This window comes from Neomonachus schauinslandi, chromosome 9, assembly GCF_002201575.2.
Source record: "Neomonachus schauinslandi chromosome 9, ASM220157v2, whole genome shotgun sequence".
Classification (NCBI taxonomy): Eukaryota; Metazoa; Chordata; class Mammalia; order Carnivora; family Phocidae; genus Neomonachus; species Neomonachus schauinslandi.
In genome coordinates, this window is record NC_058411.1 from 108,778,510 (window position 1) to 108,796,318 (window position 17,809).

General features: G+C 35.9%; 1 protein-coding gene across 1 annotated transcript in view; it reads left to right on the plus strand.

The window, feature by feature from the left end:
• LRRC49 (leucine rich repeat containing 49) overlaps nt 1–17,809 on the plus strand; it is a 169,274-nt gene that overhangs the window by 101,845 nt on the left and 49,620 nt on the right. Inside the window, exons 11-12 of the mRNA XM_044918294.1 lie at nt 4,673–4,756; nt 9,711–9,897. Coding sequence (XP_044774229.1) covers nt 4,673–4,756; nt 9,711–9,897 — 271 coding nt within the window. The remainder of the gene's footprint in view (nt 1–4,672; nt 4,757–9,710; nt 9,898–17,809) is intronic.

Here is a 17,809-nt window from a genome sequence, read left to right on the forward strand (position 1 = left end):
AAAAATAGACACAGTAGTCGCCATTTTTTTCTTCGATGGTCAGATTACACCTGGACTATTAGTGTTAGAGGGGTGACAACAAACTGGAGTATTTCCAGAGAACCTGGCACAATTCGTTGACAGAGGAGAAGACATAAGGAAGATATTACAATGGTCTTCACATATCTTCACAACTGTCCATAAAAAAAAAGAGAATAGACATTGTATAGACAATTCTAGGATGGGCAGGATTTTTTCCTTTTAATTTCTAAGGCAGTATTTTGCTAACATAGACACTATTCTCAGAATTCTGAAATAGACACAATTTCACAATTTATAAAGTTTTCACTTCAGACGCACATTCAGTTGGCTTAATATGACCTTGTTTACAATTTGCCCTCCAAAAATTGGAGCAGTCTGAGACAGAAGCGAGTTTTCTGTTGTGGCAGCCGTAACTAATGCTTACTGATACATTTTGATCCTCCTCTTTTGGGCAGGTGGGACGATTATATTTCCCTTCCCCTTTGAACTTAAGTGTAGTTGTGCAACTTGCTTTGGCCCTTGAAATGTGAGCAGAAGTAATGTATGTAATTTTCAGACAGAAGCGTTTAAAACCCAATGTGTGGCGCACTGGGTGTTATACGCAAACAATGAATCATGGAACACTACATCAAAAACTAATGATGTAATGTATGGTGATTAACATAACATGATAAAATAAAATTAAAAAAAAACGCAATGTGTGATTTTCACTACTTTTCTCCTGTGTGATGGCCATTGTGGGAGCATGTATTGAGTTGAAAATGCCATCAGATCACAGCACCTGGGAATACTTAGGCACTACAAGGAGGACGGTTGCAGGGTTCTTTGCATGATCAAGAAGTAAACTTTTGTCGTAAGCCAGTGTAAATTTTGAAGTTGTTATGGTATCATAACCTAGCTTGTTCTGGCTTTTCTCCCACCTAGTATTTAACGGCTTAATATCCCCGGGCCAAGAGAAGTCAGGTGATACGGCTTCCATCCTTCGCTTGGGACTGATATATATATATATAATATATATATATATAATATATAATATATCTAATATATTATATATATATTATATATATATATAATATATATATAATATATATATAATATATCTAATATATTAGATCAGTTTTCTCTGTTATTAAAAAAAAGATCATTTGAATGAAAGATACGAACTGTCTCTTCTAGACAAAAACTCTGATTTTAAAGTCTGTTTTAATATTTGTTGTAGTCAAGGAAAACAGTGTCTTTTATAACTATCTTAAAGTATATGGTTAAAAACCCACATTGCCATTTTTTTTTTAATTCCACATAATAAATTACTGTGTACATTAGGACTACTATTATTTATTTGGAGCAAAACTTTTTCTTGTATAAAATATGCATTGTTTTAGAGCCTTAATAGTCTGCTAACAGAGTATAATCTAAGTTATCAAACACTTATTAAATCACTGTACTTATTAATTACTTTGAAATCATTTCTACATTTTATCTTCATAACAGACTGAAGTAAGGAAAAAAGATTTTTTGGTCCTAGATGGATCCTTTTGCTTTGCTATATAAAGGATATGGCTTTTATCCCAGAAATTGAACTATTATCATGAAGATGCCAGAAGTTTACAGTTTTTTTTCCTTCTTACCAACAGATTTATAGCTTATCTTTACAATTAGAGGTTTAATTTTTGTTTCCAAGTTTAGTTACTCTAATATTATTTGGGTTGAAATATAGTCATTAGATGTATAAATTCCCTAAAACACTCAATATTTGAGTTGATTTGGCATGTATCCAGTTTTCTTAGGTTTAGCCTTCCTTTTAAAGTCCTACTGCCTTTAATAGAAGCTCAAATTCTTTTTGAAAATCTGATGAAATCATCCCTTAAGTATGTGTAGGACGTGATCCATACAGTTTCCAGTACTGTTTGAAATTGGCTCTTTGAATAACCAATCTGTTTCTAGTTCACATTTTATAGATGAGTCAACAATTGAACATCAATATATTTTGCTCTTTTAAAAAGTTTGTTCTGAAATAGGGTATACTTAATGGGTACCAAATCAGTACTTACTGAACAAAAGAGTTTAATATAGTTGTTAGTCCAGCTACGTTGTGAAGCTAAGAATCAAGCTTCTGAATGTCTTGAGTTCACCTCAGAAGCTCTGCTTAGCCTTCGAACACCAAGAATAACTATTTTCCATATCGTAAAAGATTTTAAATTCACAAGTCACATTCAATTTCCATTCCCTTTAAAACAATTAAATCATATAGCAGATTACTATTGAGTTTTAACCTTACCTTTTTTATCTTCCTAAAATTAATAAAATACATTTAAACATGTCCTTATTATAAAAATACAAATTCCATTTCTCACAAGCTATGTCTTCTGGTCCTGATCTGCCTTTGTCACTAGCTGTATGACCTTGTATAAATTATTAACCTTCTCAGAGTATTCATTACCTTGTTTCTAAAATTAGAGTCTTCCAGTGGATGCATCTCTAGTTTTCTTTTTAACTTTGTGGTAATTTCTCTTTGTGCACTTTTATGTCCTTCTTTAGTCTAGGTCTTTTCTTTGTATTCAGAAGCATTTATAATGGCTCACCCCCTTGAGTACATTTTCACGGCCTCTTTGTCCTTCCTTAATTCTAACATGATATATATATATACTGGTCAGGGTAGGCTAGATGATGCTGTAGAAACAACTTCTCTGACCTCAGTGGATTAAGGCAACAAAGTTTATTTCATGTTCATACTGCCTGTCTGCAGTATGTATGTATATATGTGGTCTGGAAACTTTGCTCTGTATTGTCTTCATTCCAGAACCAAGGCCTACAAAGTACCCACAATGTGGAGCTTTGCAGGTTCTATAGCAGAGGTGAGAGAGAGAACAGCTATCCCATACATTGTCTTTGAAAGCTTCCTCCCGAATAAACTTCCTCCAGAAATAAACACATGTCACTTTTGTTCATCTGACATTGGTCAAAGAAAGTCACATGACAGCACCTAACTGATAAGGGGCAAGAATTGCTATCTTACAATATTGCCTGGATGTGGGAAGACACAGGAATATTTGGTGAACAGCTGTTATGACTATCTGTCATGTTTTAAATCAAATGCTGACTTCTGGTAGGGATGGAAATCAGTACCACACTTATGGAGGGCAATTTGTAAACATATCAGAAGTCCTAGAAATATGTCTTCCATTTGATTTAGTGGTTCCAGTTTTAGGAAATTGTTGAACAGATATATGAAGATGTATATTTAATAATCAATTCTTCAAATATATATTTATTAACTATCTACGATGTGCCAGGAGCTGACATGGTCCATACCTTCAAAGACATATTGGGGTAGGAGAGGGGAGAGAGAGTAGCAGAGATTAAAATGGAACAGGTTAAGTGCTATAGTGGGGAGTATAGGGTGCTATGAAAGCATATGGGAAAATTTCTTCTGACCTGTTTTTCCATTACCTGATTCTCTCTTCAGCTGTGTACAGTATGCTCTTCAGCTCCCCTCCATTGGATTTTTCATTTCAGTTTGTATAATTTTTCATTTCTGTAAGAGTTCTCCTTCAAATGTGCTAAATTACTTTTTATGATTTCCTATCTCTGAAGATATATTCAAGCTCGTCTTTTAGGAAGGAATTGTTTTTTCTCAAATTGTGACATCATTTTGAATACCTACAAATCTTTTGATACTAAAATTTTAAATTACATGTTTATAGTTTACTAAAATTTCACAATCTTTAGGGGAAAAAACATGATCCACACTGTGTATACAGATTGTAACTTGAAAAAATGTGTTTATTGGGCGCCTGGGTGGCTCAGTTGGTTAGGCGACTGCCTTCGGCTCAGGTCATGGTCCCAGAGTCCTGGGATCGAGTCCCACATCGGGCTCCCGGCTCAGCAGGGAGGCTGCTTCTCCCTCTGACCCTCTCCCCTCTCATGCTGTTTCTCTCTCTCTCTCTCTCTCTCAAATAAATAAATAAATAAAATCTTAAAAAAAAAAAGAAAAAATGTGTTTATAGTTAATACTGTAAGGTGATACAGAAATGATAAGATATGAGTCGGTATGTTGGAATTATGGCTGATTTAAAAAATTTTTTTTAAACTCTAATGTTATTTTATGGTTTTTAGAATTTAAGAAATTAGACTGACCAAATCAACTTAAAGATAATGTAAAAGTAATAATATTAATGGTGAATAATTTATTAATATCAATGGAGAGTTTTAAAAGGTTTTCATACTTGTTTTAGTATTTAAAAAGCTCTGGTTTGCATCCATAGGTCAAATAAAAGTTGTGAGAAATATAATTCTTGTCATTTTTATCATTATAGTAGAAAGTTTTTAAGTCTTATATGTGAAACTGTAGTACATGGCATACAAAGAAAAACTATGTAGACCTGCTTCCCTCTTGCTTCTTGCTCTTCTCATTCTATTTTCTTTCTTGTATTAGCTGGGTTCATCTCACATCAAGAGTTGGGAGTAAAGTTAAGAGCACACAGTTCTTTAGAATTGGGAAGAAAAAAGAAGAGGAAAAGACTAACTTTCTAGGAAGGCATATTAGCAAGTAGTATGCTTCTCACAAAGAAAACTAGACTTGTAGAACCAAAGAAATCGCATAGAAGAGGTTAAATACTTAATAATACTTGTAAACATTTTTTGCTTTTAGGAAGAAGAAAGGCGTATGGCATCTGTTGTAGCCAAAAAGGAGGAAGAGAAGAAACGGGAAAGTTATAAACAGTCCTTGCTCAAGGTACTTTCCCTAATGTCTGCATGCATGTGTGTGCGCACACTCCCACTGCACTGAAACTCGCTAGCTAGTCAGCTGGAAAAGCAGTTTCCCAACTTTGTAAAGTTTTCATTCCTACTGGTAGAATTTTTTTATAAATAAATACCCTTATAATTTTCATAAGTTACCTATAAATAAGCCTGTACTTGTGAAATGCAACAATAATGTACATTATAAAACACATGCGAAAGCTACAGATTTTAAAAGGAAGGGATAAAAACTAAATAGAACACAAGTTACATTTTTTTTTTCCACACCAGTGCATCACCTTGTGGATCCTTGTGCCATGTGCACTTCGTTTTGGAAACGACTGTAATCGACCATCATCTTTACTGAGATATTTTAATGAGCTCTGATGCATGGGTTTCTTTTTTAATAATTGCTCTTTAAATTTAAAAACTTTCTCTATTAGCTTCTCTTATATAGAGGTGGTAAAGATTTTGAGGATTTAAGAATTAAAATTTGTTTTAAACTATTTTTTTTTAAAGATTTTATTTACTTATTTGAGAGAGAGAGAATGAGAGAGAGCACATGAGAGGGGGGAGGGTCAGAGGGAGAAGCAGACTCCCTGCCGAGCAGGGAGCCCGATGCGGGACTCGATCCAGGGACTCCAGGATCATGACCTGAGCCGAAGGCAGTCGCTTAACCAACTGAGCCACCCAGGCGCCCTGTTTTAAACTAGTTTTAAATGATTTAGCATATCATTATTTTCCTTAAACATTTTCTTTTAAAATATTTTATATTCACATCATGACTCAAATAAAGACAGCTTAAAGTTTATAGCTTGTACTATGTTCTAAAACTAAGGATATCATGCTGATTGTCATGTAGGTGCTTTTCTTTTTAAAATGAAAATGCCAGGGCGCCTGGGTGGCTCAGGCGTTAAGCATCTGCCTTCGGTTCAGGTCATGATCCCAAGGGTCCTGGGATCGAGCCCCACATCGGGCTCCCTGCTCTGCGGGAAGCCTGCTTCTCCCTCTCCCACTGCCCATTTGTGTTCCCTCTCTCGCTGTGTCTCTGTCAAATAAATAAATAAAATCTTTAAAAAAAAATAAAATGAAAATGCCATTTAGAATTCAAAAGATGACTAGTAGGGATACAAAGTTGTACAAAATAAACCTAGGAAACAAGGGAACTTGGTGCAATGGAAATGTATATCTTGATAGGGGTATGGGTTACAAAGGTGTATGCATTCCTCAAAACTGATCAAAGACTACTTGAATCTGTGTGTTTTACTCTATGAAAACTGCTCCTAAATTAACAAAACAGAAAAAGAACTTGATCCCAAGCCCTCTCAGCTCAGGACTACTACTTCAAAAGTATTTAGAACTCTTAACCTGTTATGATACAATTTTCTCATTTGCTGTTATTTCTAACCTCCTGACTCCTCCCCAACTTACCTGTTTTCCCTCATCCCATTAATTAGATGTACCTAAGCCCCTTCTTGATAGCTCTATCTTTTTATTGACTTAGCAAATAGAATTTTTAGTCTTTCCTCTATTGGAATATTTCTAAGGGTTGGTCAAAAACACACTTCGGTTTAGAGGAAATACAGTTGTAGGCAAAATTTTTTAAATGTGTAGGTAGGAGCAAGATTTACCATTGCCTATCTGGTAAAGTTTACTATTGGTAAACTTTCTGAATGGTTCATTTGGAAAAAGTAGTAGAGTTGATTCTTGAAAAATATGAGTTTGAACTATGCAGCTGCACTTGTTACATGGATTTTTTTCAGTAAATACAGTACAGTACTGTAAATGTATTTTATCTTCCTAATGGTTTTCTTAATATTTTATTTTCTCTAGCTTACTTTATTATATGAATACAGTGTATAATTAATCTAACATACTAAATATGTGTTAATCAGCTGTTTATATTATTGGTAAAGCTTTCAGTCAATGGTAGGCTATCAGTAGTTAAGTTTTTGAGGATTCCAAAGTTTTACACAGATTTGCAGCACCCCTGACCCAACCCCCATGTTGTTCAAGGGTCCACTATATTTCCTATTGTACAGCTGCTGTACATAAGCTGCCTAAGTGAATGAATGAATAAATGAATAAAAATATATAAGTAAATAAATAGACTAAAGCTCTCAGACCAAAAGAATACTTTTGTATGAGTTCTAGAGCATGGAAAGGAAGAATAAACAAGGAAACTCCGTTGGTGATTTAGCTTTAAAGCTACCAGTTGAGCCTGGTATTAGGCAACAGATTGCCCTTCACTCCACCTTTCCACTGAAATTTTTTTTCTTATATACCCAATTCAGATGCTGTTCACTATCAGCATTTTTGGAAATATGCCATTAAACATTTAGCCAACATGGTTTTTACATGTTTGGAAAATTTTTATGAAAACTTCAAAAAATAGTGAATGCTTCTCTTGAAGTCACTAAATAGGACTCTTTAATTATGAGGGTTATTTAGCTTTAAATTTTTTTAATTAGAGGAGAAGCATGGGAAATCAAGAGACCTGGATTCTAGCCCTAGCCCAGATTTGAGATCATGATACCGAAGACCCTCAGCATTTGCTGGCTGTTGTTTCATTCGACAACACATACTGATCATTAAGAGAAGTGGGTGGGTAGTTATGAAGGGACCGGAAGAGTGCATTGACACATATCTTCTGTTACTTTTCTATCTTTCTGTTTTCCTTGCAACCTTGGAAATGAATGGAAGTGATAGTTACAGGCTATACTGGTACGGTATTGCTCGGACTATGAAGAGTAGACTCAAGTGGCAAAAGCTGCAAATTTGGAATCTTCTAAAATAATTATCACCTTAGCACAGACTTGGCAATGTATTGTTATGTAGCTTTAGAAACGTGACTATAACTGATACACCAAATGCATCCATGATCTTTGAGCGGAAGATTTCCTTCGGATACTCCCCTTCTGCCTTGCAGAATCTCTAGCCTTTCTCGGGCTTCTTTTTTTTTCCTGCACCATAGATACCTAGAGCCCTTATGTGGCGTCCTGGCCAGCCAGTGACCGACCCCCACCTGACCCCAGGCTGCACTCCTATTTTAAAATATGTCTTCCCTCTTCCTGGCCCCAGTAAAAATATCCATTCTTTTAGTCAACCTGGTGTTGATCTAATTTCAATAACCCAAATAAAGGAAGCTTAACTTTGGGGTGGGTATAGGAAAGTGTTTGTATTTTCAGAGTATCTTATAAATTTGCTAACATGCTCAGTGGTATAAAGATATTGTGTATCTTTTTTCTAAATACCGCTATATCTACCTCATTAAGAATATTTCTTTCTGCCAACTCCCAGTGAGCCAGAAAACCAAAGGCCTGAAGCCAGCATGACAGCCATCTGCTGTGAACTCACTGCCCCTGCCTCTTTCAAAGTGGCCTGGTACTGAGCAAAAATGACACTACTTAGGTTAAGAATTGGGTTGTACCAGTTGTCTATGAATAACTAAAATAGAATTCCTTAAGGTAAGATGCCTTTTAGTGTAGATTTGGGAAAAAATTTTTTTTACAGTAGAATAGCAGATTCCTACTTGCTTTAGATAAGGAAGACCTACATAAAGTGTCCAAAAGTCTCAGAAGTAAATGCATATTAAGTATAACCCATTTAACAGTCAAATTTGAAATACCAAGCAATAGAAAAAGAACCCATGCTAAAAACATTTTTAAACACAGAAACAGAACTTTTAGAAAGTTTAGCTTTAATTAAGCTTTGTCATCACTTTTCATTCCTACCCAATGCCATTTTTCGATGCTAAAATTTTCGGTGTCCAAATATAGGCAGAGAGATGGAACTAAACGTTCGTTATTCTGCATGTGTATTTGCACTGAGGAAATGGGCAAAGAATTGTCCTAACCCTGACTCCGGAGGCAGCAGGTGAGGAGGGGTCGGCGTCACACGGCTCATCTGTCCTTGGATGAGTGCTCTCAGTAAAGAGGAAAGGGAAGATGTCTGCTTTCAGCGCTCTGACCGTATTGACATGCCATTTAAAGATGCTAACTTTCGATCATGGACACTTTACCAGAATATTGATTATTTTCCTTATCAATTTATATAAGCTGAGTAGAAACATTTCAACCTTGCACATTTTCTTTCAGTAGTGTAGATCTGCATTTCTCAACATATTTCTGTGAGAGCATGGAGCCCCAATACCTGAAGTCCGTAGTTCTCACAGTGAGGTCCTTGGGGCAGTAGCCTTAAGGACAGCCGGGAGCTTTTAGAAATGCAAATTCTCAAGCTCCGCCTCAAACACACTAAATCAGGATGGGGTGAGAACCAGCAATTGGTGTTTTAGTAAGTTCTCCAGGTGATTTGAGGCACCCTAAAGAAAAACCACTCTCCTAAGGCATCCATTGCATATAATGAATTAACTAACTTCTTTCCTATTTATTTGGGATGGTACTAGTTGCCTAGAAATATTTCAACCTAGTACAATTTCTTTTCATAGTCTTTCTGTAACGAGTAGTTTTCAGACATTGTAATTCATTCTGTGAAGCTCGGAACATCGATCAATCCCTCTTCTTCTCCCCACCTTTCAACCAAGATTGTTCCATCATACTGGCCTGAATTATTGGGTAGGAAAATTAAGATATTATTAGTTTTCTTCTTGCTATGTTTAAATACCAAGGCATATAAATGTCTTTCAAATTAAAATCTTAGATAACAAGTGTAAAAATTTCTGTCAAATTAAACTTTCAGAGTGAATTTTCATATCTTCAATGGGAGTAATTATTATTTGTGTGTAATTTTTTCTCTTTAAGGATGATAGACCAATGTTGAGATGTTTGAATGCACAGGGTAAATAAAGGCCACTTGTACTTTGAGGGTACCTATTTGTAGCTACTTTTAAGGAATAGACTCCTTTTAAAAGTATGATAAGTAGTATAAACAATGTGTTTCGGGGATACTCTCCTGCTATAAAAGTTGCATTATATAATTCTTTTTCATAGGAGAAGAAAAGGTTAACAATTAACAACGTAGCTCGAAAGTGGGACTTGCAACAGCATCGAATACCCAATATTGCTCCAAATCAAGATAGAAAAGTTTCTGACTCTTCTCAGGACCCTTCTCAGCTCCACGGAAGCACCATCTCTGCATTTCCAGAGGAAACAGGGTATGCAGTGGTATTCTTTCTAGGTACCAGTGTCTTTGGAGAACTAAATTTGGAGCAGAAATGGCAAACCATTTCACATACAATTGTTTAAAAATAGTTTTCTTAAGAAAACCTACTGAGATCAGAATTTTAAATTTAAAAATGAAGACAGAAAAACTAAACATATAAATTGACCCCTAATGAAAACACCCTTCAGTGGTTTCCTGTTTTTCATAGGAAAAAAAAATCTCAATTACCTATTGTAGCCTAGAAGGCCCTCTACCCACCTCACCTCTTTCATCCCATCCCATCAGCCCCTGTTGCGATGCCGTGTTGTTGGCTTGCAGTTCAGTTACTCCCTAGCTCGGAGCCTTTCTCCTACAAACAGTTGTACTGTCCCCTGCCACTTCTTCCCTCCCCCTGACCTAGCTAACGCCAGCCCGAAGGTCTTAAAGTTGAACCTCCCATCCCTCGAAAAGCCTTCCCTAACTACATCCTGGAGACTCAGCTAGATCGGATACCTCTTACCTCTCAGTACTGTGTACTTCCCCTTATCAGCACTTACCATAACCATAATTAAATAACGAGTGGGTAATTAGTTGTTTCATATCTGTCTTCCCCACTAGAGTGTAAGCTTGAAGAGGAAAAGAAAACGGATTCTGATTCTTGACTGTCTTGACCTCTTTCAGGTCCCCAGCAGCCAGCATGAAACCTTACTCCTAACTAGTAGTAATTAAGCAATTTTGGCATAAAATCTGAATAACTACTCCAGTTGTGTTCTATAATATCGATCTATTCCAGTGGCTCACAACCTCTTTTCTTCTATAACATATGTGTCACATAAAATATAGCCCTGGTTTATGAGGAAATCTGAGTACACTATGTAGATTTTACATATTTCTCTTCCTCTTAAGAGAGCCTATTGGAATCAAGTAAATGAGAGAGATATAAAGCATATATATCTTTATAGTTTATTATAATTTTAAAAACATATAATTTATATATTTATATAATTTAAAACAAAGCCTAAAAATCAAAGATAAGATGCATTTCAGTTTTGTTTCATCTGATGAAGTACCATTATCTAATGACCTTAACCAAATTCTGAAGCACACTTCATACTAAATATAATGTAGATTTTCTTTCAAGTTTTTAGGTCATATTCTTTAAACTTTTCATATACAAAGAATATCATGAAGAAAATAACAAGAGGCATTAGACTAATATTTTGGAAGTTTTCTTGGAGTTAAAGAGTGTGACATATATTTAGACAAATATACTTCAAAAATTTTAGTTACAGCATTAATTCAGATTGATCAGTGTACTCCCTTCAGCTCACTTGGGTATCATATCCATATGTTGAACTTCTCAGCTCTTTGAGCTAGCAAAATAAAGCAAAAAGAACAGAAATTTTAATTAAGTGATAATTTATATAACAAATATATATCATTCTTATATTGCCCTAGAGCTTTATTTAATATCATTTTACTTGATCAGAACTATAACACTTTATAAAGTTAAAACTTTATAGCTCTGAGCTTTAGATTTATGAAATGCTACACAAGTCAGTTTCTGATTGCTTTTCTAAAAGACATTTTTTCCTATCTTCCTTAAGAAGTTTTCTTAGACCCAAGTTTATCCAAATAATCTTATACATTATATTCTAAAATTTTAATAAGGTTTTAAAAGTTAGTCCTTTCTACATCAACTTTATTTTTATACATAGTGTTAGGTAAGAGTCTAACTTGATTTTATTTCAGTTGGTCAATTTGATAATAGCATTTCTTAATTAAAGTATTCTCTTTTTTAATGAGAATGCCATTTTCATCTTATATTAAGTTCCTGTAAATATTTGGATAGATTTCTAGACTTTTTTTTTAAGATTTATTTATTTGAGAGAGAGAGAGCATGAGTGGGAGGGGCAGAGGTAGAGGGAGAATCTCAAACAGACTTCACGCTAAGCACAGAGCTGGATGCAGGGCTCGATTTCAGGACCCTGAGATCATGACCGGGGCTGAAATCAAGAGCTGGACACTTAACCGACTGAGTCACCCAGGCACACCTATTTCTGGACTTTCTATTCCATTTCACTAATCTATTTATCTGTTTTAATGCCAATACCAAAGCTGCTTGACTATAGTAGTTTCATAGTAAGTTTTAATATCTATGTAGGGGAAATCTGCTTTCACTATTCAGAGTTTTAATTCTCACACACTTGTTCTTCCATATGAACCTTAAAATCATTTAATCTACTGATACAACATTGTATGCTAATTATACTTCAGTGAAAAACTATTTAATCTAAATGGAAATGTTAAGAATTGTATTCAAATGACATTTAAGTTATTCATTTCAGAAGTATTGACATTCTTAAGATAATAAATCATCACTTTAAAAATCATGGTATATCTCCATATTTTCAGGTCTTGTTTGGTATCCAGAGGGAGCTAATTAGGGAAGTGTTGAAAGATTGAAGGAAAATTCTGAGGAACTAAATGAGGTTAGAGACCATGAAATTGTAGCAACTATAGTCTGAATTGTCGAATGAGTATTCCAGGAGCACAGAATAAGTAGGAATAAGAGTAGAAAAGCTATATGTTTGATAAAGAGTAAGGAGAAAAGGGATCAAAGATAAAGAATAAAAAATTCAACTATAATGATAAAAGAAAGAAATGATGGGCCATATGGTCTAGGCTAGATTTTTAAAGTATGAAAAATAGAAGGTTGCCAACAGATTAGGAGAAAATTTAGTATTTCTAAGACTGGAAGTCTAAATGAAGTTGAAGATGAGAAGCATATGAAGGAGTGAGTTGAAATAGTGGGAATTTATGGTCAGAGTTAAGTTTTTGAAGTTGAAGATTTAATTTAATTTAATTTTAATTTATTTTTAAAAAAGATTTTATTTATTTATTTGACAGAGAGAGACAGCTAGAGAGGGAACACAAGCAGGGGAAGTGGGAGAGGGAGAAGCAGGCTCCCCGCCGAGCAGGGAGCCCGGTGCGGGGCTCGATCCCAGGACCCTGGGATCATGACCTGAGCCTAAGGCAGACGCTTAATGACTGAGCCACCCAGACGCCCCTGAAGTTGAAGATTTTAAAGGTGGAGCATACCTAAGAGCAATTTGGAGGCCATTATTGTGGCCATGGGAGTGGGTTGTTAGAGAAGAGTAGAAGTAAGAGTCATCGGAGAGAGATCAGTTGAAGCTATTATTGTAGATATTGAAGTTAGTGATGGTAGAGCTAGGTGTGGAACCGGGAACCAATTCAACAGTGCTCAGCCTTATCTCCTTCCAGTCTAAGTCATGTATCCTATGCTCCTGTTACAGGGCCGTTCACTGTTCACGTTTTACTAGGGTTGGCAGCGACAGTGAGTGCAGAAGTGGCTTTGTTTATTAATTGGCTCTTTTACCTTGGGAAAACGATCTCTAATAGGTATGGGTTGCAGACTGTTAATATGATCTTCCCTGCACTTTGAACTTTTCAGGCAGCTCATGGCCAAAAGTTCTGTGACCCTCTAAAATAATTTAAACTTATGGAGTCTTCACTTTTATGGTCTCAAAAACAAGCATTCAGTTCCAAGAGAAAGAGGAAGTATCTGTTAGTGAAAATCGTTATGCCTTGTAGTTACTGCCAAGAGTTTCAGAATTTTTATTAGAAGTTCCACAAAGTCAAAGGCCTTTTAAGCAAGAAGCACAAAGGAAGACTTTGGGAGAGATGGGAAAAGTGATGTATGTGTTCAGTGGAGAGGATGTGGAGAACAGTAATGAATCATTGGAAAGGGATCCACAATTTCTGGCAAAAAATTTATTTTTTACTGATGTAAGTTCACAGTGCCATGGAGACACCATTACATTATCTTGGTCTGACCCTTTTAATGACTTAAAAACTGTGAAGTCAAGGAGACAAAGATGATATTTGAAGTCAGAAAAGTAAAACTCTAAAGGTAGTGAATTATTGGTAAAACTTAATGCAAAATTACTTACAACTTCTAGTGGTAATAGATAATTTCTTCAATTTAGTTTGTGGTTGTCTGATTCATGTAAAATCTCTTACATCAGAAAGACAGAAATATTTCTAAAAGAGCTGATTATACCTTGTACGTGTATATACCAGGGACTCTTAGTAGAGCATCCAGACTGACTTCTTGAACTTGGAAATCCTTATTTTATACTTGAACTCTCCACACCATTTGACATAGTTGATACTGTTCATCTTGAAAAGCTCTTTGCATTGATTTTTCTGATAGCACATTCACCTGATTTTCCTTTTACTTATGTGGTTGATGTTTGTGTGTGTTTTTTTTAAATAATATCTTGCTAACTCCTTTTTGACCAGATCTCTACCTGTATATTATGTTTTCTCAACTTAAAAGATTTAGATAGACTTTTTGCTATAATAGATGAGGATTCACTCACTTACTTATTATCCCCCCAACACTGTATACCTAGAGTTCTTTTATTGATAACTTTTGTAATTTACTATAATTAAATCTCTATTTCTTTTTCCATCTGCTATAAATATTAGCTCTCAAATTTGCATTATGCAAGATGCGTCTACCCTTTACTTCTCCCACTTTTTTGCATTGCAGCTTTTTTTTTTTTAAAGATTTTATTTATTTATTTATTTGAGAGAGAGAGTGAGAGAGAGAGAGAGAGCACAAGAGGGGGGAGCGGGAGAGGGAGAAGCAGGCTCCCCGCCGAGCAGGGAGCCCGATGCGGGACTCGATCCCGGGACTCCAGGATCATGACCTGAGCCGAAGGCAGTCGCTTAACCAACTGAGCCACCCAGGCGCCCGCATTGCAGCTTTTTATGAGCTATATTTTTCCCTTGTAATTTCTTCATTGACCCATTGTTTAAGAGTTTGTTAATTTCCATACACTTGTGAATTTTCCAGATTTTTCTCTGTTATTGATTTCTAGTTTTTTTAAATTTTTTTAATTTTTTTAATTTTTTAAATTAAAAAAAAATTTTTTTTTATTGATTTCTAGTTTTATTCCATTGTTTTTAGAGATGTTTTATGTGAGACTTGTATTGTGGCTTAACATATAGTCTATTCTGAAGAATGTATCATGCACACTTGAGAAGAATGTGCATTCTAATGTCATTGGGTAGAGTCTTCTATGTATGTTAGATCTAGTTGATATATAGTGCTCTTGAAGTCCTCTATTTCCTTATTGATTTTTCTACCTAGTTATTCTATCCATTATTGCAAGTAGGGTATTGAAATCTCCAACTATGATTGCAGAACTATTGTTCCCTTCAATTCTGTCAGTTCTTGCTTTAGATATTTTGGACATTAAGTGCAATATGTTTATAATTGTCACGCCTTCCTGATGGATTGACCCTTTTATCGATATAAAATGTCCTTCTATGTCTCTTGTAACACTTTTTGACACAATGTCTCTTTTGTCTGATATTAGCAGCCACGCTAGCTCTTTTGGTTATCATTTGCATGGAATATCATTTTCCATCCTTCCAATTTCAATCTGTTGTGTCTTTTAATCTTGTAGACAGCATATAGTTGAGTCTTGTTTTTTTAATCCATTCTGCTAATAATCACCTTTTAGTTGGAGAATTTAATCTATCAAATCCTGATAAGAAAGCACTTAATTGTGTCATTTTGCTCTTTGATTTCTGTCATATATATTTTTTGTTCCTCAATTCCTCCACTATTTTTTTGTGTTCAAGGACGTTTTAGTGTGCCATTGTGATTCTCTTCTCATGCATTTTTTAAAAATTTTTTTTGTTCTTATGTAAATCCCCCTACATTACATCATTAATTTTAGATGTAGTGTTCCATGATTCATTGTTTGTGCATAACACCCAGTGCTCCATGCAGAATGTGCCCACCTCAATACCCACCACCAGGCTAACCCATCCTCCCACCCCCCTCCCCTCTAGAACCCTCAGTTTGTTTTTCAGAGTCCATCGTCTCTCATGGTTCGTCTACCCCTCTGATTTGCCCCCCTTCATTCTTCCCCTCCTGCTACCTTCTTCTTCTTTTTTTTTTCTTAACATATATTGCATTATTTGTTTCAGAGGTACAGATCTGAGATTTAACAGTCTTGCACAATTCACAGCGCTTACCAGAGCACATACCCTCCCCAGTGTCTATTACCCAGTCCCCCCTCCCTCCCACCCCACCCCCCACTAGAGCAACCCTCAGTTTGTTTCCTGCAATTAAGAATTCCTCGTATCAGTGAGGTCATATGATACATGTCTTTCTCTGTTTGACTTATTTCGCTCAACATAATACCCTCCAGTTCCATCCACATCGTTGCAAATGGCAAGATCTCATTCCTTTTGATGGCTGCATAATATTCCATTGTATATATATACCACAGCTTCTTTATCCATTTATCTCAATGGACATCTTGGCTCTTTCCACAGTTTGGCTATTGTGGACATTGCTGCTATAAACATCGGGGTGCACATACCCTTTCAGATCCCTACATTTGTATCTTTGGGGTAAATACCCAGTAGTGCAATTGCTGGATCATATGGTAGCTCTATTTTCAACTTTTTGAGGAACCTCCATACTGTTTTCCAGAGTGGCTGCACCAGCTTGCATTCCCACCAACAGTGTAGGAGGGTTCCCCTTTCTCCGCATCCCCGCCAACATCTGTCGTTTCCTGACTTGTTAATTTTAGCCATTCTGACTGGTGCGAGGTGGTATCTCATTGAGGTTTTGATTTGGATTTCCCGGATGCCGAGTGATATTGAGCACTTTTTCATGTGTCTGCTGGCCATTTGGATGTCTTCTTTGGAAAAATGTCTGTTCATGTCTTCTGCCCATTTCTTGATTGGATTCTTTGTTCTTTGGGTGTTGAGTTTGATGAGTTCTTTATAGATTTTGGATACTAGCCCTTTATCTGATATGTCATTTGCAAATATCTTCTCCCATTCTGTCGGTTGTCTTTTGGTTTTGTTGACTGTTTCCTTTGCTGTGCAAAAGCTTTTTATCTTGATGAAGTCCCAATAGTTCATTTTTGCCCTTGCTTCCCTTGCCTTTGGTGATGTTTCTAGGAAGAAGTTGCTTCGGCTGAGGTCGAAGAGGTTGCTGCCTGTGTTCTCCTTTAGGATTTTGATGGACTCCTGTCTCACATTGAGGTCTTTCAACCATTTGGAGTCTATTTTTGTGTGTGGTGTAAGGAAATGGTCCAGTTTCATTCTTCTGCATGTGGCTGTCCAATTTTCCCAACACCATTTGTTGAAGAGACTGTCTTTTTTCCATTGGACATTCTTGCCTGCTTTGTTGAAGACTCATTGACCATAGAGTTGAGGGTCCATTTCTGGGCTCTCTATTCTGTTCCATTGATCTATGTATCTGTTTTTGTGCCAGTACCATACTGTCTTGATGATGACAGCTTTGTAATAGAGCTGGAAGTCTGGAATTGTGATGCCGCCAGCTTTGCTTTTCTTTTTCAACATTCCTCTGGCTATGCGGGGTCTTTTCTGGTTCCATACAAATTTTAGGATTATTTGCTCCATTTCTTTGAAAAAAGTGGATGGTATTTTGATGGGCATTGCATTGAATGTGTAGATTGCTCTAGGTAACATTGACATCTTCACAACATTTGCTCTTCCAATCCATGAGCATGGAACGTTTTTCCATTTCTTTGTGTCTTCCTCAATTTCTTTCATGAGTATTTTATAGTTTTCTGAGTACAGATCCTTTGCCTCTTTGGTTAGATTTATTCCTAGGTATCTTATGGTTTGGGGTGCAATTGTAAATGGGATCAACTCCTTAATTTCTCTTTCTTCTGTCTTGTTGTTGGTGTATAGGAATGCCACTGATTTCTGTGCATTGATTTTATATCCTGCCACTTTACTGAATTTCTGTATGAGTTCTAGCAGTTTTGGGGTGGAGTCTTTGGGGTTTTCCACATAAAGTATCATATCGTCTGCATAGAGTGAGAGTTTGACTTCTTCTTTGCCGATTTGGATGCCTTTTATT